Source organism: Colletotrichum costaricense (genome assembly GCF_030867565.1).
Source record: "Colletotrichum costaricense strain IMI 309622 chromosome Unknown Scaffold_4.1, whole genome shotgun sequence".
In the NCBI taxonomy this organism is placed as follows: Eukaryota; Fungi; Ascomycota; class Sordariomycetes; order Glomerellales; family Glomerellaceae; genus Colletotrichum; species Colletotrichum costaricense.
Genome location: NW_026848233.1, coordinates 2,229,142 through 2,249,391, shown reverse-complemented (window position 1 = coordinate 2,249,391; position 20,250 = coordinate 2,229,142). Strand labels below are relative to the sequence as shown.

At 53.9% G+C, this 20,250-nt stretch overlaps 6 protein-coding genes across 6 annotated transcripts; 4 read left to right on the top strand and 2 right to left on the bottom strand.

Moving 5' to 3' along the window:
* Positions 1–119: 119 nt before the first annotated feature.
* On the bottom strand, positions 120–1,719 carry CCOS01_04798 (pre-mRNA cleavage complex II protein Clp1; the record flags this gene model as incomplete). Its single annotated transcript, XM_060452979.1, has 4 exons — positions 120–391; positions 476–742; positions 801–1,596; positions 1,684–1,719. 4 exons carry the CDS (start codon positions 1,717–1,719, stop codon positions 120–122), a joined length of 1,371 nt encoding a protein of 456 aa, XP_060316937.1.
* A 940-nt stretch (positions 1,720–2,659) lies between these two features.
* Positions 2,660–3,277, top strand: CCOS01_04797 (uncharacterized protein; the record flags this gene model as incomplete). Its single annotated transcript, XM_060452978.1, has 2 exons — positions 2,660–2,717; positions 2,796–3,277. The coding sequence occupies 2 exons, from the start codon at positions 2,660–2,662 to the stop codon at positions 3,275–3,277; spliced, it is 540 nt and encodes a 179-aa protein (XP_060316936.1).
* Positions 3,278–3,847: 570 nt separating this feature from the next.
* CCOS01_04796 (argonaute siRNA chaperone complex subunit Arb1) lies at positions 3,848–5,295 on the bottom strand (the record flags this gene model as incomplete). The annotated part of the gene is made up of 4 exons (XM_060452977.1): positions 3,848–4,964; positions 5,019–5,036; positions 5,095–5,161; positions 5,220–5,295. The coding sequence occupies 4 exons, from the start codon at positions 5,293–5,295 to the stop codon at positions 3,848–3,850; spliced, it is 1,278 nt and encodes a 425-aa protein (XP_060316935.1).
* Positions 5,296–8,254: 2,959 nt separating this feature from the next.
* On the top strand, positions 8,255–9,560 carry CCOS01_04795 (inositol polyphosphate kinase; the record flags this gene model as incomplete). Its single annotated transcript, XM_060452976.1, has 2 exons — positions 8,255–8,328; positions 8,444–9,560. The coding sequence occupies 2 exons, from the start codon at positions 8,255–8,257 to the stop codon at positions 9,558–9,560; spliced, it is 1,191 nt and encodes a 396-aa protein (XP_060316934.1).
* A 1,449-nt stretch (positions 9,561–11,009) lies between these two features.
* On the top strand, positions 11,010–14,612 carry CCOS01_04794 (helicase associated domain-containing protein; the record flags this gene model as incomplete). Its single annotated transcript, XM_060452975.1, has 1 exon — positions 11,010–14,612. The coding sequence occupies one exon, from the start codon at positions 11,010–11,012 to the stop codon at positions 14,610–14,612; it is 3,603 nt and encodes a 1,200-aa protein (XP_060316933.1).
* A 1,701-nt stretch (positions 14,613–16,313) lies between these two features.
* On the top strand, positions 16,314–17,635 carry CCOS01_04793 (uncharacterized protein; the record flags this gene model as incomplete). The annotated part of the gene is made up of 2 exons (XM_060452974.1): positions 16,314–16,959; positions 17,046–17,635. The coding sequence occupies 2 exons, from the start codon at positions 16,314–16,316 to the stop codon at positions 17,633–17,635; spliced, it is 1,236 nt and encodes a 411-aa protein (XP_060316932.1).
* Between the last annotated feature and the right edge of the window lie 2,615 nt (positions 17,636–20,250).

The following is a 20,250-nucleotide window of genomic DNA, read 5'->3' as shown; positions in this document are numbered from 1 at the left end:
ATGATCGAGCCTGATATGCCAACGATTTGGAATACCATAAAACGAGGCTACTAAGGAGAAAAGAGACAACAAAAATATCGGTAGGAGTGACGATGTAAAGTGGTATCATTGAAACTATCCTATCCCAACAGGTTGATAAACGGCTCCGGCCACTTGCCCATCAACAGCGGCCTATCTCCCAACCGACCACTTACCGGTGCCAGGATCCTCAACTTGCGCTTCTCCTTGTCGATATCGGCAATGTACACGTACCCCATCACGTTGGCCGTCCGTATTGTCTCCGGTGAGTCTTTGACTGAGGCATAGACGATCGCCAGCGTCCAATGGGCCATGGCCTGTGCGGGGTCCACGCGCATCAGGCTCTCGTCGGCGCCACCGCCGTACATGGAGTCTAGATCATGGCCAAGTAGGTTAGCAAACATTGTGCATGACTTTTGGGCGGGATTGTATGATGGGGTGCGAGGTGATCACGTACAATCTCCTAGTTTGTATATCGCCAGGCTATCAAAGTCGACTTGCTGCGTGGCGGGACTCAGCGTCTGGCCGATGCTACCGAAGAAGTATTCCTTAATGGACGCCTCGCAGGCCTGCTGTGTGTAGCCCACGTCGCGCTCAACCACGCCCTCTGACCTTTCCAAGAGGAGGATGCTGTAATTCTCGCCGAGGCTAGTCCTTTCCGTTGAGAAGCGCTTGGTGATTTCGGCGTTGAGACTTGGTGAGCCCAACACAATAATGATGTTGACTGCTACCATGTCAGTGCCAGCACATCAGACCATCGATAGAGAAGATGGGAATCATACCTGAGAGCTCCTCCACGACATGCACAAAGTTCTCCATGCCAACCTGGTTGGTCTCCGTCACGGCCTGCGTATCGATTATCATGCCAGACCCCTTGACCTCGGGATCCTGCCCCAGCCTCGACGTCACCGTCGCCGCCATCTTACTCACGAGCTCCTTGTACTTGGCCGGGTCCTCCGCAGAGCTCGCGTGGCCGTAGTAGTACACCAGCGGCAGCTTGACCGGCACCTGGCTCGGCCCGCTCGTCGGCGTCGTACCCCACCCGTCAACAGCCTCGACATCCAACAACGACCCGACGACGCTGGCGCTCAACGTCCCCGGCAAGCTCAGCATCCCCTCCTTGGGATCCGTGTTCACCACCAACGGCTGCGCGCCCACCCGCGCGGCATAACTCGTCAGCGTCCTCGTCAGGCTCGTCTTCCCCGTCGTCGGCGGCCCGCAGACGGCGATCCTTGGCCCTTCCCTCCTCTCGGCGGCGGCGCGCTGGCGCATGGCGGTGAGCTGGAAGTGCAGGTTCAGGACCGAGTTGGCGGGGGAGTCTTGTGGTTTGGCGTACTCTGCGACGGACTCTTCCGCCAGCACGCCCTCGACCTCGAGCTCGCATCCCTGCAGGGTGAGGATCTTGGATCTGGTGCCGGCAAAGGTGTAGATGTGCTGGAGGGCGAGCTCGGTGCCGTCTTTTTCGGCGGTGCCGGAGAGGAGTTTGAGGGTGATTTGGGTGTCGAAGGCGACTTGGAAGCGCCATTCCCAGAAGGGCTGGAGGCGGATTGTGCGGGTTTGGTTCGCGGACGTCGGTTGCTGGTGGAGGGTGTGTGTGTTAGCTGGCGGTTCTCGAGCTCTCTGGATGGTGTGGTTTCAAGAGAAAGACGGTGTTTATTTGCTTACTGGCGCCACAAGGTGGCCCAAGCCGGGGATCGACATGGCTAGATTATCTTATGATCATAGGATGTCGGGTCTTGAGGATAAGGGGCGTTGCGACCTCTGGAGGGTTGAGGAATCGTCAAAGATGCAGCAACTTGAGTCGCGTGGAAAGTCACTGCCAACGCGCCCATTGGGAATTTCAATTGGGGACCTTGACATCACGGCTGGGGATACTGGGATGGTCCGTGCGGGAGCTTCCCACACCTGGCGGGGGTTTATTCGGCGGGGCAGCGATTCCCAGGGCCGTCGTCACTGTCGCATGCGGCTTCCATGTTCCTGCATATTCGCCAGCTAGCGGGACTGGAAACACGGTGCGTATTATAATATTTTAAGAAGTAAGACTGTGATTCAGGCGTATTGATACAAGCTTTTCTTTCAAGAAAGACTTGATCAATGAACAAGGGATTCGTCGAGGCGCATGACCGTAAGAAGCAACCGCAAAAGTCCAGAAACATCGGCAAAAAGCGCGCGATCCAGGGATCCACCCCGGTGCGGTGATGCCCCTCAGGAACCCAAGCTCCACCTCACATCCCCCGGCTGCCTCCGCCTCGGCCGCATGTTCTTCCGCAGCAACCAATCATTTGGCCGTCTTACCTCGGACCTAACCAGCACCATTACGCAAGTCCCCCACGCCTCACCAGTCATCCCAGCTCCGCCACCCTTACGACCCGTTACGTACCGGCTCACGGCTCAATTGCTTCGCTGCCTGCTGACCTGATCTGAGCCCGCGGGACCGAAACCTTGAGAGGCGAGAGGCGCAAACGTCACCTTATTTGCACCCATTCAGCCACCCACCTGTAACTTCTGCGCAAGAACATCTTCTTGCAAAAGCGTCGACTTTAGACTACTACAAGCATCAACACCGCAGAGACCCTAAGTCTCTTTGCAATCACCACTACACCTTACACACGTTACAATCCGAGCATCACACCTCGCCGAAATGTGTTCCGCAGACATCTTCCTCGGCCTCCTGGCCCTCCTCTTCCCGCCTCTCCCAGGTAATTACATTTCCATCCATCCGCGCATTCCAAAACGCATACTCTTAACTGAACTAAAACTAACATCTACTCCAACAGTCTGGGTAAAGCGCGGTATTTGCGGCGCAGACTCAATAATCAACATCCTCCTCTGCCTCCTAGGCTACATCCCAGGCCTCATCCACGCCTGGTACATCATCGCCAAATTCCCCGAGCCAGACTACGAATACGAGTCCGTCCCGCAACAGGACCGCGAGGGCGGCCGCGTCACCTACGTCTTTGTCCACGGCAACGGTCCCAACGGAAACGGTCCTCACACCCAGCAGCCGCGCCAGCAGCCCCGCCCCTCGCAGCACGGCGGCAAGGGTAACGGCGCCGTCGGATACGGTACCACGAACAACAGCAGCAACAACAACAACAACAACAATGCTGGCGGTTCGTCGAGACAGCAGCAGCAGCAGCAGCAGCAGCAGTTCTCTGCGCAGCAGGGTGGCGCCGGCGAGGGAAGCAGCGATGGTGCTGTGCCGCCTAGCTATGCTGAGGTCGTGGCTGGCGACAACAAGATTCAGACTCGGGATTAGAGCAGGATGGAGATATCCTAGAGTGGCGTTGTAGGGTCTCTGACTCTACTGCTGCCGTTGCCATCCTCTATTTCTCTCGACTGCTTTCTTCTTGTTTTTCTCCGGCTTTTATGGCTTTTCTTCGCTTAGGCTTGCCCGGCTTGTTATTCCATTGGTGGCTCTTATAAATTGGTTTAGTTTTTGTGAGCGCGGGGATTGTTTGGAACCCGTCGGTATGTGGAGTTGGGGTGGTTTGACGAAGTAATAACGTTTTGCACGAGTTTACGCGAGACACTGGTGGGATTTCTCACTGTATCATTCACATACACTAGGTACTAGGTACCAGATCCTCAAGACTCATCTCTATAACGGGGTATCTTGGTCCAACCTTTCCGAAACGCCCATGCTTTTGTGACTCGGCTACCTAGGGGGAAGTCTAATACAATGCCCCGTTTTCAGCCTCAAGCTGACCTCTTGCTTATAGTCCACCTAGCCAATGACCTCTGTCATCTTCCATGAGACGGCCCAACCCAGTGATGTTCGCGTAGTGACAGCCAGCCGATAACTCTTGTACTAGACCAATGTCGGTAGTCAGTTAGTTACAGCTTCTTGCTTGCCGGTCTTCGCGTCTTCCTTGATGGCCGACGGGGCAGGGCGCTCATTAGGTACGGGCTCCTTGTAGTGTCGCATGAGGTTCTGCGGCAGGAAGGTGTACCATTCCACGAGAACTTGACGAGCCTGCTTCACAAACTTGATGCCAATGTTGAGCTCGCATACGCAGAGTTGCAGTTTGAAACCTGGCTTCAGGCGCTGCAGGATTGAATCTTCCAGGTAGAAGGTGTCCCGCTGTTCATCAGACAAAATGATGTCCTCTCCGTAGTCGTAGCCATCCTCAATGACGCAAGGCTTCGTGATGATTATTCCGACGGGCTCGAATCGGTATCCCTTGCCTAGACGAATGCTCCGTGTGAGCCTGTGCGCCTCATCATTCGGCCGGTGAATGGAGATAATCTCGACGCTGCACTCCTCCTCGCCGATGACCTCAATGGTGCCGTACTTCAGACCATTAGCGACGGCATTGAACTGCTCCTGGGTAGCATTCATTGCCATTGCAACCTTGAAAACCGCTTCAGGGGAGAAATCCATTGGCCGCTGGAATTCCTCGGCGTCTCCAAAGAAGAAAAAGTCATTGCAAAACAGCTCCGACAGCGCCAAATTGAACTGGCCAGGAAATCGGAGGAGAGCTTGATGAGACAACGGCAGGTCGACTTTGGCCTTTTGGCAGAGATCCAGAGCTTCTTTGACATTGGCGTCATACTCTGGGCACACGTCGTGGTGGAGGATATAGGTGAGAAAGTTCTCTAGCAGGCCAACTGCCTTGCCCATCTGCGCGTAGTCCCAGGCCGTCTCGTTCGGGAGCGTCTCGGAGCAAAACCCCGCGACTACACCGGCAAAGTCGACATCCCAGCCATCGGGATCATCGTCGTTGTAGAACCGCGCACCACCGCCGGAGCTGTAGACGGTGTCAATGGCCGTTGCTTCTCGTCTCTCTGCCGGTGTCATGTCCTTGAGGTCGGCATCTACATTGCCGCCAAACATGCGAGGTGTGGTGTCGATGCCTCCCAAGAAGAGGTACTTGTTGAAGATCCGGTCGGAAGCGCCCAGACGGCGGCGAGCGCGGTAGCGCTGGATGCATGATTGGATGCGTCTTTTGGTCCGTTAGTTGAAGTTGTAAAGTCAAACGAGGAAGGAAGAATCTTACTCGGCAAAGGTCAACTCTCTGTAAGCCCACGTCAGTGATTGCCCGGAGCTAGTGATGGATGACACGAATCACTTACAGGCTGTAGATGTTCTCACGCTCCTCCTGGGCTTCGGCAGGAGCCATGGGAGGGTCGGCATAGAATTCTGGGAGAGCATGTCAGCAAGGCACAGCCGCGATCGAATGTGGTTCAATGAGGTATACCCTCGAAACCAGTGCCGCGATACTTGTGCATGGCAGTTGGACCGCGGTCGGCCGTGGCGGACTTTTTGCCGGCCATGTTGTCGCGGTGTTTTCGTTGTGGCTGAAGATGGATATCTTGTTGTATGAGGAGAGGAAGTGCAAGTCTACAGATCGCGGTTGCGTAGAGAAGAGAAGCAAGTGGAGGTGAAGACGGGTAATTACTTCACGCTGTTGGTCTTGGAAAAGAGATTCCACCGGAAGGTAAGGTGGCTAGTATGCAGGGAAAGGGTATTCCTCGTTCTTTCCACTTCTGATTCCATAACTTTCCCATCGCACTTACAAAGGAAGGAGAGGGTTTGCATCACCGCCTTCCTTGTATCACAACTTACAGCAAGAGTACACTGAAAAAAAAAAACATGGAATTAGCAGGAAACTCATTCCCAAGATGCTTTCTGGTCTCCCCCCGGCGCAACACAAGTATGTTGAAAAAGCATGAGATACTGTTTGGTCCTCGGAAACGGCATGCGCAGATCGTGGATCCGATCTAAACTTTGCCTGATGTAAGAATCCATGCGACCCAATCACTTCAGGCATTCCCAGTTATCGGAGGCCTGCTGCAGACGATCTTCCATACAAACGCTGACGGTGAGCCAATTGTCTCCGAGAGCCTGGGTTGCTCAGGGGTTTGTGACGTGAAAAGCACGCCCGGTGGGTTGGTGGGTGGAAGCCTGCGTGCCGTACGTGCCTTAGGTACGTGGGACGCGGCACAATATCATTGGAATTTGAGGATGGCTTGCATCTGCAGCGCGGCATTTCGCTTCTTTGAGGCGGGTGGAAAAAGCTGAGGCGGAGTTACAATCACCATGCATGAAAAGTCCCCATCGCATTCGTATGGCGCGCGCCGCAGGAGGAAGAGGATGGATGATGACTGACCAAGGCGGCGGGCTGCATATTCCATCTGCTGTGTGGAAAGCCCAGCTGACACGATTCGGTCCTGTCACGGGAGAGCAAGAGGGGCATCTCTCGTGCGCTGGAGAGGCAGCGGTGAGACCATCCGATGCAGATAACACGACATGACCCGAGCAGCTGGTGGTATCGTGAAGAGAGGCAGATACGGGCCGTTGGTTCCCTTTGGATCTCACAGGCGTGGCGATGCAACCTTTTTGTGGTAGTGGTGGGAGGCATCACGATGAACCTGTCCAACGATCCGTGCCAGATCTTCGGCAATGGCGAAACTCGCGACTGCCATTTCGTGTAAAGTCGCCGCTGATTCATGAGATACAGTCACACCGTCGAGATTGTTCAAAAGCGAAGGTCCCGAGAGCGAATGCTCCGTGAAAGCCAGCGCCAGACTCGGAGAGATACGCTGTAAGGTAAGCGAAGTCGCAGGCCAGCTGACGCATCGCCCTTTGTATGCAGGATCCTCAGTCTATTGAACACCAGTGGGAGTTAGCTCGTCGGCCACGACAACCTTGACCAAAGCCTCGACTTGCTGTGTCGTGCAAATAAAGGGAATATGAGCTGCGCCTATTCAGGCCCTGTTGGAACTTTGGAGCAAGGTTGAATAGAGGGGAAGAGACAAGGAACTTGAGTAAGGCACTCGGCCGACTGCGGGACAGGCGGTTGGAGTCCATGGCTCACGGAGTGGCTCGAGTGTGGAATGCCAGTGGTTCGTGTGTACGCCTGGATGTGGGAGTGACATGGGCCAGCGGCTGGACAAGGCGGATTCTGAAAGGAAAGGGCTGAATTGAAGTTGAAAAGTGAGGGAGGAAGAGGAAGACGGGAGATTATTGGTGATGTGGCTGAGCAGATTCGCAGCTTCCGCCACCTTTCTAGTTCTTTTCCAACGTTGGACTCCCGCAGCGGCCGGCAAGGGTCTTTTTTGGAGGGGCACAGACAGAGCCTGGAAGTGGATGGAGGGGGCGGAAGAGGAAGTAGCGTCGTTTCGATAGGTAGAAGAGGTCCCTGAGAATAGCGGGCAGCGGGGGGTTCGTTTGCCTTTGCGGTTGTTCTGGTCCCTTTTCCTTGTTCCATCCCGTGCCACCCACCTCACCCCAAGGCACCTGAAGGTAAATCATGCCTGCTACCAGCACCGTTGCGACGTCGTGTTTGTGTCTCTGTTCTCGAACGCCTCTGGCCAAGTTGGACGGGAGCAAACAGCGCTCATTGCCTGAAAAGACTTCTTGTCCCGTCCCGTCTGCCACTTGCACAAGGCAAGGTACTTTAGGTACTCCGTGCCTACCTAGGTACCTAGGTACCCAGGTAAGGTGGATACGTACTCAATGGAACCCTCCCTCAGGCTTTGGGGAAAGGGGCGCGACGATCCACTGCAAAAAAAGTACCTTGTGCTGCTGAAAGTACCTTGCACTTCGTTGGGGACACAGAGATACCTTTTCAAAGTTCCAAGTACGAAGTGCCTTACGGTACAACATCGCAGCGCCTCGGAGGTACGTACCACTTCGCGAATGGCATTTTCAATCTCGCTCTCGCGCCCAAATCAATTTGGTTGCTGCTGGGCTGCCAGCGCCTGCCAAACACATTCACTCATTCATCGTGTATTCGTGACTACGCCTCCTTCTTTCTCCTCCCCATCCTGTCATCTAACCTTGTTCCCTTGTCACCATCCTCCCACACCACCCCGGAACTAGACCAACTGCATTTTAACCTCTCCCCGTCCCCTTCATCTCGACACTGGACTCCTGGAGGCTCGTCTCTCTTCAAGTTCTCAACATTGCCGATCCACAGCTCTCAGGCTCGCGCCTCCATTCGCTTCCCTTGCCAAGCCGTCTCGACTGCCGTTTACCGACATCTACCAGATAGAAAGAGCCAGAGAAATAGAAAGCCAAGAAGACGCACAACGCGCAGACATACATCAGTTCGCCACGCCGCGCTACGGCCATCCAGCATCACATCCGTTACAAAACTTTCCATTTACCCCGACTTCCACGCGCCAGGCGCATCTAGGATACCCCCTGGGCAACCGAATCGCCCATAGACACTCTTCAATAACCACCGATCCTCTCTCGTTTTTTCCAACTCTCCCTAGCGCAAGCACCATGTCCAAAACAAAGATTCCCAATCTCCCTGATCTCTCTGATCTTCTCGACTACGATCACACCGTTGCTGGCCAGTAAGTACTTGCTCTGCCTCGCTTCCCTCGCCCTCGGCGCCCCCTGTGCTCGACGAGGTGCGCTGTAAAGCCTCGCAAAGGAATTGAGATTCTAACGCTAGTTCGCCACTTTCAGTGCTGGAACCATGACCACTGCCGATGGCTCCATGTTCATCAAGCCCTGTACGCAGGCAGAGATCGATTTTTATCAATCGGCCTACTCAGACCCTGCGCATGCCGACTTCAAAGAAATAATGCCCGACTTCTGGGGAACCTTGAGCCTTGTCGACCCTCTCGAACTCAGCTCTGTCGAAGATGGTGTTCCCGGCCCCGTCGCCTCGCCTGAGGCCAAGAAGGAGCTTGAGGCCTCCGTTACCGGACAGCCACCGGCCGATTCGCATCAGGAGAATGGAAAGTGGGTGCAGAACAAGTCAAAGAAGATCAAGACCGATCAGTCGGTCGTCCTCAACAACTCTGGCTCGGGCTTTGCCTCGCCCAACTTTCTCGACGTCAAGTTGGGTGTCAGGCTGTGGGCCGACGATGCGCCTGCCGAGAAGAAGCGCAGGTTCGACGACATCACGAGCAAGACCACACACGGCCCCCTGGGCTTTAGAATCGCGGGTATGAAGGTCTGGCGCGGCTCCACCATGAAGTCCGAGCTGGATCAGAATGACTACAAGGTATACGATAAGGACTACGGCCGCACCTACGTAAATACCGATAATGTTGTCGAAAACTTCCGTAAATTCATCTTCAACAAGGCCGCCGGTATCGACGACGACCTGGCACGCGCGGTTGTTACGGCTTTCCTGCATGACCTGCGAAACGTCGAACGTGTCTTCTCTTCGGAAGAGAGCAGAATGTACTCGGCTAGCTTACTGTTCGTTTTCGAGGGCGACGGCGACAAGCTCAGAGAAGCCATTGCGCAGAACAACGCGGCCGTCGACAGTATCGTGGCCGCGGAGGCCAAGGTTGAGGCAGAGGGCGAGAAGCCTGGTAGAACTACCTCCCGTGTGGATAGTGGCATCGAGCTGATCGAGGAAGACCGTGTGACGATCCATGTTCCTGATCACGGTAGCCTTTCAGACGACGATGACGATGACGACGATGTCGAATTGCCTAAGGTCTTCACGTTGAAACTTATTGATTTCGCCCACGCACAGTGGACTCCCGGCCAGGGTCCCGACGAAAACGCGCTCAAGGGCGTGCGGAGTTTGATCAAGATATTCGAAGAAATGGAAAAGGAAGAGTGAGGTCCAAGACCTCTTCCCTGCCGGCTCGATAGAAGTTGCTCGGGATACAGAGGCTACCGGTCCTCGACTTTCGCAGCACCACCACGAAAAGTTTTGCGGGCCATGATTTGTGCGATAAACAAAGACCATCATCCACCAACAGGCTACAGACGAGCACGGTTTGCTCAACGATTACAATACCCAGATACAGTCGAGCGCGCTTTGGTGCGAAGTAGAAGTCGCTCCTGAGGAGGACAACAGGCTCGCATCCATGATAACGACCTTGAGATACACCATCATCATCATCACACCAGGCGTCGGGGATTCCTTTGCAGACTTATTCAATACCACTATTTTATTCTTATGATTTGTGCATCTGTTGCTTCGTAGTCTGAAGGATGTCACTACCGCGTGCTAACGGCAGGGAACCCAAAGGTTACCTCGCATCAACTATGGGCCCTGCATGGAACCAATGCAGGCCGGCTGCACAGGTAGAACACGGACGACATCTACTAAAATTGCGGGAACCCCACACTGAGATGTTGCTCGGGCAATGCGGGAGGGTGGGTTAACATTCAGTGAAGGAAATTGGGCATGACGAATGCCCGGAAGTAGCGGTATCATCGAGGGCTTCTCCTGGCAATACAGGACAGACCCAGGCATACAGTCTAGTAGTAGTATATAATACCAATTGTAATCGTAAGGCAGTGTACTTCTCCAGTTGTCCTGGCTTGAGTTGTCTTGAATGACGGACACGATTTACATGCAAGGCCTGAGAGATTCTATTCTGGAGACTGGGGTGGCATATTCGAGAGCTCTTCACTACGGAGTTTCAAGATTTGGGTATTTCTCAAGAGGTTCGAGACAGCGTCGTGACTCTCCCTAGATAGCTTGGTGCAAAGGTCTGACTCTTCCGTTGCCAATGCCTCTGATTTCCGTCACCCATTCGTGCTTGTTCTTTCCCCATCCGCTCTTGCTCAATAATTTGCTCATTTAGTTCGCACGTTCAATTGGAATAGAGTCTTGAAGAGAAACCGGAGGGATTTCCAAAGATAGGATAGATGTGAACGAGGAAGTGGAAAGGGATCACTGAATGAGGAAGTGACTGCATGTATATGAACGTTCAGGTTTCCTACAATTATTCTATGAGGGAAACACTGATGAATTGGTTATAGCTAGCTCTTCTACTAACTGAACCATGGACAGTCAACTGAAGGTGGTCATTCGGAGTTGGTGTGAAAGAGCACGAGAGAGACATCCGGCAGAGCTTACCCACTAACAGTACGTACTGCTACCAGTGGGTGGGGCGAGGTCGGAACGGAAAGTGCTTTCTCCGACACCTCCCTGTCAGTGCTGTCATGTCTCGTCGCGCGCAGCGTGCAGCAACCTAGACTTTTTTGAGGCCTCAACCAGCGACCATCGCACTTGGAGGTCCTGTTGTCACCCACATGTCACCTACTCTCCGCCACCATGGACGACCTCTTGAATCTTGAGCTCTTGTCGCTCGTGTCCAAGGTGACCTCCGAACTGCAGAACCATTTGGGCGTTTCCGACAAGACGCTCGCCGAGTTCATCATCGCCCAGCGAGTCGAAGCCGAAGACTACGATGGCTTCAAGAAGAAGCTCGCCGGCATGGGTGCCGACTTCCCCCCAAGTTTAGTCGAGAGCGTCGATCGCCTGGTGCTCACTATGCACCCAAAGATGAAGGGCAAAGCAAAGAAGAACAGCAACGGTGCCGGCAGCAGCGACGAACACCACCATCGCAGCGCCGCAGAGAAGGACGAGATCTTTAGAGGCCTCTCAGTGCCCGACAAGCCTGTGGCGTACGACAGTATAGGTGACGGCGTCGACGCCATTGACGATACGCTAGCGCTTTTGGAAGGATTGGAGGGAAAGGCGCGGAAAGATAAACCAGACTCGCGCAAGCGAAGCCGCAGCCCAGACGACGGGCGCGACTCACGGCGGAAGCGGAGGGGTCGGTCAAGGTCGAGGGAGCGGAGGAAGCGCGACAAGTACCGGTCGAGATCACGATCGCACGATGATTACGAGAGCGGACCTTCGCTGAAGCAGAGGAGTCGGAGACGCAACTACGATGACGAGGACGATGGCCGCTTCAGGAGGGCACCCGAGCCCGAAGTCGACGATGCGCCTCAGTTGCACAAGGTTTATAGTGGGCATGTCACGGGTATCAAGGATTTCGGCGCCTTTGTCAACCTGCATGGCGTACGTGGCAAGGTGGATGGTTTGGTACACATTTCGAGGCTGGTGGAAGGTCAGCGGGTCAATCACCCGTCAGATCTGTTGGAAAAGGGCCAGGACGTCAAAGTCAAGGTTGTCAATATCGAGGGGAACAGGATAGGACTGTCAATGAAGGAGGTGGACCAAGAGACGGGCATGGATCTGTACCCGGAAGACAGGATATCCTCGGGCGCAAATATGCAAGCGTTGGGTGGCGGCGGCGGCGGCCGGAATGGAAACATGTTTGACGATGGGCCGATGCCACCACCACAGCATCAGCCTCGCCGGCAGAAGAAGCGCATGACGTCCCCGGAAAGATGGGAGATCCGCCAGCTGATCGCGTCCGGTGTCGCGAAGGCTTCCGATTACCCCGACCTCGAAGAAGATTATAACGCGACACTGACAGGCGATGGAGAATTGGAGCTGGAGCAGGATGTCGATATCGAGGTTCGAGAGGAGGAACCGCCATTCCTGGCCGGTCAGACGAAGCAATCATTGGAACTGTCACCCATTCGAGTCGTCAAAGCACCCGATGGCTCTATGAACAGAGCTGCCATGTCGGGCACTGCGTTGGCAAAGGAGCGAAAGGAGCTAAAGCAACAAGAAGCAGAGGCTGCCGCGGCGGAAGACTCCAAGGTCGACCTCTCTGCGCAGTGGAACGACCCGATGGCAGATCCAGACAAGCGCAAGTTCGCCAGCGATCTACGAAACGCCAAGTCCCAGATGGCCCAGAGCAAGCCCGACGCTGTTCCGGAATGGAAGCGAGCTGTGGCGCCAAAGGACCAGACTTTTGGCAAGCGGACGAACATGAGCATCAAGGATCAACGAGAGTCGTTGCCTGTCTTCGCCTTTAGGCGGAAGTTTTTAGACGCTGTTAGGGAGCACCAAGTCATGGTGGTTATCGGAGAGACTGGTTCAGGCAAGACGACGCAGCTGACGCAATATCTCGCCGAGGATGGCTTCGCCAACGACGGAGTCATTGGTTGCACACAGCCTAGACGTGTAGCCGCCATGTCCGTTGCTAAGCGTGTGGCCGAAGAAGTTGGCACACCGCTGGGTGAGGCTGTCGGTTACACGATTCGTTTCGAGGACAAGACCAGTCCTGCGACGAAGATCAAGTATATGACGGATGGTATGCTTCAGCGTGAAATCCTCGTCGATCCCGATCTGAGGCGCTACTCAGTTATCATGCTCGACGAGGCCCACGAGCGTACCATTTCTACGGATGTCTTGTTTGCGCTTCTGAAGAAGACGATGAAGCGTCGGAAGGATCTCAAGGTCATTGCCACATCGGCAACGCTCGACGCCGACAAGTTCTCTTCGTATTTCGACGGCTGTCCCATTTTCACGATTCCTGGTCGCACGTTCCCCGTCGAGGTGCTGTACTCACGCGAGCCCGAATCTGACTATCTCGATGCTGCGCTCGTCACCGTGATGCAGATTCACCTTACCGAACCGCCTGGAGATATCTTGCTTTTCTTGACGGGTCAGGAAGAAATCGATACATCGGCTGAGATTCTGTATGAGCGGATGAAAGCATTAGGACCCAACGTCCCAGAGCTCATCATTTTGCCTGTGTACTCTGCACTCCCCAATGAGATGCAGAGCCGTATTTTCGATCCTGCACCTCCTGGCTGCCGAAAGGTGGTCATTGCCACCAACATTGCCGAAACATCCATCACAATCGATAACATTTACTTCGTCGTTGACCCTGGTTTCGTCAAACAGAACGCTTACGATCCCAAGTTGGGCATGGATTCATTGGTTGTCACGCCGATTTCGCAAGCCCAGGCGAATCAACGTGCTGGCCGCGCCGGACGTACAGGACCTGGAAAGTGTTTCCGCTTGTACACCGAAGCGGCCTACCAGTCCGAGATGTTGCCTACAACCATCCCCGAGATCCAGAGGCAGAACTTGTCGCACGTCATTCTCATGCTCAAAGCCATGGGCATCAACGACCTGTTGCACTTTGACTTCATGGACCCCCCGCCAATTAACACTATGCTTACAGCATTAGAAGAGCTATATGCGCTCAGTGCTCTGGATGACGAGGGCCTGCTGACGCGTCTGGGACGAAAGATGGCAGACTTTCCCATGGAACCGTCTCTGGCCAAGGTGCTCATCATCTCCGTTGACATGAAGTGCTCAGCAGAGATGCTCATCATTGTCGCCATGCTCAATCTCCCCAATGTTTTTTACCGCCCCAAAGAGAAGCAGTCGCAAGCAGACCAGAAGAAGGCCAAATTCCACGACCCGCACGGCGACCACCTCACACTGCTGAACGTCTACAACTCATGGAAGCAAAGTAGTTACTCGAGCCCCTGGTGTTTCGAGAACTTCATCCAGGCGCGTTCAATGAAGCGCGCCAAGGACGTGCACGACCAGCTCGTTAAGATCATGGACCGGTACCGACACCCCATCGTCAGTTGCGGGCGGCATACGCAGATTGTGCGGCAGGCGCTCTGCTCTGGCTTCTTCCGCAACGCGGCGCGCAAGGATCCGCAGGAAGGGTACAAGACGCTCATCGAGGGGACGCCGGTGTACCTCCACCCGAGCTCGGCGCTGTTTGGGAAACAGGCCGAGTGGGTCATTTACCACACGCTCGTGCTGACGACCAAGGAGTACATGCACTGCACGACGAGCATCGAGCCAAAGTGGCTCGTGGACGCGGCGCCCACGTTCTTCAAGGTTGCGCCGACGGATCGGTTGTCCAAGAGGAAGCAGGCGGAGAGGATCCAGCCGCTGCACAATAAGTATGCTGGGGAGGACGACTGGAGGCTGAGTGCGCAGAGGAAGGGCGGTCGTGGAGGTGGTGGTGGCGGGACGTGGGGTTAACTCCCCGGCAGGCGAGGCCCATCCCATGGGGAGGGCCAAGGGAATGGGGAGGGCGAGTGGATGTATGGATATGTGGATGGCGAGGGTTCAGGTTGTTATAGCTCAGTGAATATACCCAAGAAGAGAGATCTGATGCATACAACTACGTATTCGTACGCCCCTTGGGATGGCGAACGCGTCACCTGTGATGCGCGAGACTGACGACCGTAGACGATCCTCGAGGGGTGGGTTGGAATTTGTCAGCTTTGTGTTTGTTTTCTTGTTGGCCTTGCGTTGCTGTATAGAGTAGCAGCCAAGACTGGTTCGTAGAGTCGCAGCTTCAAAGAGAGCCTCATCGGGACTGGTTCGGGAATGCCGGGGGGAACACAGTCCGCCGCGGACTGAGCCCATGCGAAGCTGGTCAAGACGGATTCATAGCCAAGACGTCGGGAGCGTAGGAAATGGATCGGGATGGACTAAGCATCGATAAGCATTCGCCGAACTGAGGAGGACTTGGCTTTCCATGATGAGTAGTAGACCTTGGCGCTGTGTTGAACCTGAGGTCTGAGAGTGGCTTCCGGGGTCAGATTGATACCGTGTTGCCTAAGTCCAAGACTTGAAGGTCTCATGCCGCTGTAGTACAATGACTCGGCCGATAGCCTGGACAAGGGCGATGGGAATGGCAGGTCGGAGCCGTTCTTTGCACCCGGCTCGGCGATGTAAGTGGTTTGTAAGGGTTCTAGAACGGAAACTCGGCAGGGTGTCGGATATGCATAATCCGTGGACGGGGAGATCTCAATAGCTTGAGAAGTCAGCCGTACGGATACTTAACTTCAGTTCCTTATCGATCTGGCGATGATGGAGGCCGCTTATTTAGACTTTGTCGGTAAGAGATGGGAAATGGTACGATGCACTGGGAATGACTCGCAGCGGGGTTCTCAATGTTCTTTTCTGTCCTTCCGTGGCTTCTTTACCTGCGTTAGGTAATGAAAGAACCCCAGCAGGCGATCAATCAACGAACCCTCTTTTGCCAAATTTAGGGGTTAATTCTGTATATTAACTACCAGATGCTTCCCGCTGCGAGGTTGAACTCTAAAATCGCCTTCCAGGCTTACGGCAACGTCCATCGGGAAAATGTGGGTTTCCTTTTTCCTCGTGGTTCTAGTGATACCGCCAAGACGTTTCGGGATGGGGACGCGTTCAACAGCCCTCTGCGAATGCTTTATCCGGCAGTGGTCTAAGGGGTTGGGGCAACTTGGGTTTCGGCGTTTGGCCTGATGTTTCCGAGGGGTAGATCATGTAGAAGGTATTACAGTTACACTGAGACCTTACGGATTTCAGTATGAGTTGGTCGGATAGTGGGGGGGATGGTAGACGGAGGGTTGCTCTTTTTACAATAAGCTTGAATACCCCCCCTCTCACCATCCTACCTACATCTGGAAAAGACCGTTCTGGAGTTTCTCTCTTTGATGGATGGAGGGCGGGTCTGTTCGAATTTAGAGTTGGGACAAAGTTGCAGGCACTTGACGAAAAAGTTTGGATGGCATCTGTCAGATTTACAGTGCTATTTTCCGGTGTCATGAGACGAGACGAACAACGATAACTTCGACGACGACACCAAGGAGTTGAATAACTATTTGAGCAAGACGCGGAAGCACTAGCAGCAACCACCAAGTCATTTGCTTACACGCCTTGCATGCATTCGACGAAGCCGAAGCCGAGATGACACGCCACCACCGGCCCACGACGCTTCACCTCGCCACTGTCCTCGCGCTGCTGTCTGTCACCACGAACCTGCCCAGCCTAATGTTGGTCCCCGGCGTTGCGGCAGTAGAGGACCTAGAGGCTGAGGACGTCCCGCCCGAGTGCGCTCAGGTTTGCGCGCCTATAGTACAGCTCACGGCGCGGTGCGAGGCACAGGTGGAGGCCCAGTTCGGGAAGGACAAGCGGGATCTACCGATTCGACAATACCATGATGGATCGGTAAAGGACAGGGATGTCAAGGGAAGGATAGAACGGAGAGGGGATGGTAAGAAGAGAAGGAGAAGGAATCTACAGAGGATGCTGGGTCGGAGACTCAGCGGGAGACAGGAGCCGGAGTCAGAGGATAGCAGCGACGAAGAAGAGGAGCCCACGGCGAGTCTGGCTCCGGGGTCGGGCTTCGCTGCCGTGCCTACGTTGGGCGTCGGGCGCTCAGCGAGCGCGGAGGATGCTGCGAAGGAGGCTTCCGAGAAGGCTGCTGAGGCGGCGGTGAAGAATGCTTCGAGGGCGTGTGTTTGTGGGGAGAGGGGGTTTGACGTTGCCGGGGCTGCGTTTGGGTGTTTGTCGTGCATTTCGCGGAACGTTACGGCCGTGGAAGCCAATGAGGGTGAGTTTACCTCTTGCAAGAGTCGAGACTGTCCACTTGGCTCAGTCTTCTGAAAGGAAGGCGATCATACTAACGATGGAGTGCAGATATCAGAGAAGTCATTGGAGAATGCGGCTTCGTTGCCGCGCCGGCCGCTCCGGTCCCGGCGCCGCCGGTGACGATTTCTACGACTACGACTTCATCTCCGCCGATAGTCCCACCGCCAGTGTTGAACCCAGCCGTGACAACAACGTTGCCGGCAAACTTGGCCCCCGCGCAACCCTTCCCATCGACGTCTACCTCTTCGTCCTCGTCATCGGTACCCCTTCCCCCAGCGCCCGCTATACCACCCGCCATCCAGACATCTACCTCAACAACTGCACCCCCGCCGACCATTCCGCCGGCAGTTCAGACTCCATCAGCCTCACCTACTCCGCCGCCGCCATCCGTACCCCCCGTTAACGGGGTTTCTTCGGCCCCGTCTTCGGAGTCCATCACGCCGGTGACGGTCTTTGTTCCACCGAATTTTCAAACGCTGCCGTCCATCGTGCCTCCGAATGATTTTCGTAACGCACCGTCTCTGCCTGATGCGAATGGAAACCAGATGAGTAGTGCGGAGGGGCGATCTAGGGTACTCCGGTTGTGGGGGGCGGGCGGTGCGTGGGTGGTTATTCTGGCCTTGGTCATACTGGGTTGAAGACGGGGATGATGTTATTGGCCAAACTCGTGTCTTAGAGCAAAGCGGTCAAAGACAATGGAGTGATTAAATAATCTGTCTTCCTTCGCTTGAAGTTTCAGTGGTTGAAAATTCATCCCTTGATCCCGCATCAAGTGAAAGCGATGGCCTCGACTTGTTTCTCAAGAAAAGTTCCATGTTATCGAGTGAGAGTTGCGGTCAATCTGATGTGATTACATAGTCTATACATACTAACGACTTGTCGGATTCTAGTTTGACATTCCTTGGGGGCTTCGTTTGTGGGAAATTAGACTTGAGTGAGCTGACACTATGTATCCTGATACTTGCATCTGACTCCTCCTATTCGATCTTCGTCCTGCAGTATTGGAGAAGAGCTCTACCGACCCAATTGGCTACCTGACTTTGATGTGGTCTAAAAATAAGAACAGAAACGAAATTAGGTCTCATAGTCTTCAGAAGGGAGCCTTTCAACATGGATACATTTCTATCTTCCAGAGCGGTAACTGTTTACCAAAAATATGCTCTCGAGTATACACTTTCGACACGGAAGAGCAACCGAGTTCTCAGGGGAGACTCATTGCTTTCCTTTAAAACCATATGAGCAGTTTTTGACGATACACGATAAGAAACTGGGGCACCTCGACATGTCGCAGCATGAGAGCATTCAGGGAATGCTATTTGGATAACATATACTTGACCAATCCTCCTGCATGTGAATAAAAGACCTTAACCGCCACTATTGCGAATGAGAAACTTGTATCGCTTATCCTCTCCACAGGAAAGATTCCAAAGAGTACTTTTGTGCGACAGCTCTTGCTCCCTGGTTTTTCATAATAAATCACGGGTTCTGCAAAATGTATGGAATCCTATTAATGGTCAAAGCTACACCGCGATATTTTTCATGCCATTAGAATGTAACGTCAGCTAAGCTGGATTCAAGGCAAGGGCCGATCATAGCCCGAAGAGTGGCACTTCCGAAGCATTGCCGTTGCAGCACTAGGGGATGTATCCGCAGGCGAGAAGGCGTACTCCACTGGGCCGTGCGGTCCAGATGTGCCGTCCACTAGATGCCGTAATGCAGCCAGTGAGTTTCACGGCACTTGATCAGGCGGAACTGGAGTCATAACTTTGAACTGAAGATTTGCGTTGGTTGATCAACAGACTTCATCCGGGCATGTGGGAGTTTAGCGTGATCGTGGGATCGTTGGCGAGTGTTCTTCTACGGATTGAACCAGCTGATTTGGATAAGTGTTGCCCATTACAGGCAGCTGAAAGCATCATTGCAAGAATGGCGGGTGCGTGACATGAAGTAGGGCTATTATTTAACCACCATAATTGTGTACAACGTTATTCGACTTACTGTTCATTGGAAATTGAACAGATCAATGGCGCCAGATGGCTCATTACATCTGTAAGCGATGAACAGCGTGCAAAACCAGATTGTCGAACGAATGCTGACTCTGCTCAATGACACACTATTTCTATCTTGACAGTCGAATTTGTGGCTCAATGATAATGAGGCGAAGGCCCAATATCGAAGTTCGAGATACAGCGTTCCACCTAGCCGTGCCAGTTCGAGAAGAAAGTCGGTCAAGCAAGGTGAAGGAGATGAAGGGACGCCATATTTAGTACGCGGACCCAAAGATCGGGGAATCTTCCTTGATATCATCCCACGGCCCACCGACTGGGTCTCGCCTTCATGTTGTTAGCCAAAGCTGAAAGAGGAGACCAGACTGCAAGGGGCTCGTAGCCGAGGCAAAAGCGGAGCAAAGCAACCATCAAACGAGGGCTGCCATCCGATATTCAAGAGAGTGAAAACCCACAAAAGTCAAGCATTAGCAAAATAAACCCGTTTTCAAAGCTGGCTGGGGAAGCTAGCTTTGAAAATATTTTGGGCTACGACCTGTTATGTTTGTGCAACTTCGCCTTATGGAATGGCCCTCAAACCATGACCTGGGAAACACAAGTTGACAAGACAGGGCATCCACATCCAAAAACCGTGCCGCTTTTTCTTGGTAACTCCACCGGGGCGAACCCCTTCACTAATACAGATTCGAATACGACGTCCGACCACTACCCCGTGGAAACCAGCCTTGTGAACGTCTGGATTGGTCGTTGACTTCCGGAGCGGGAGGCTCAGCCCCTGAGAGGGAGCAATCAAAGCGACACGTTTTTTCTGCCCTTGGAAGCTGGGAGTTGGAGCCCTCCAATCCCGAATGGTATGCGTAAACGGGTGTGGAAAACTTGGAAGTGCTCGGCAACTTGACGGGTTTAACGCGCCGCGTGGCCAGATAAACAAAGACAGTCCGTCGCTCTGATGTAACGAAACTAGAAGAAGACCGGCGGCACTTAGGACTATTCGTGAGCTGTCATTACTTGAAACAAATAGCAAGACACTGAAAGTGAACTAGAGGAAGAAAAAAAATATTGACTTGGAGAAAAGCCGCTGGTCTAGAGAATTCGATGCAACGGTGCAGGAGATCTTTGCCAATCACGCCCCCAAGAGCGACCAGCACCATCAAGATCTCGGCGGCTTGAGTGAGACAACCCCTGTCTAGCGCGGGACAATGGCTCGAATGGTCAATGGAGAAAAAGAATAGGGGAACGGCGGAATC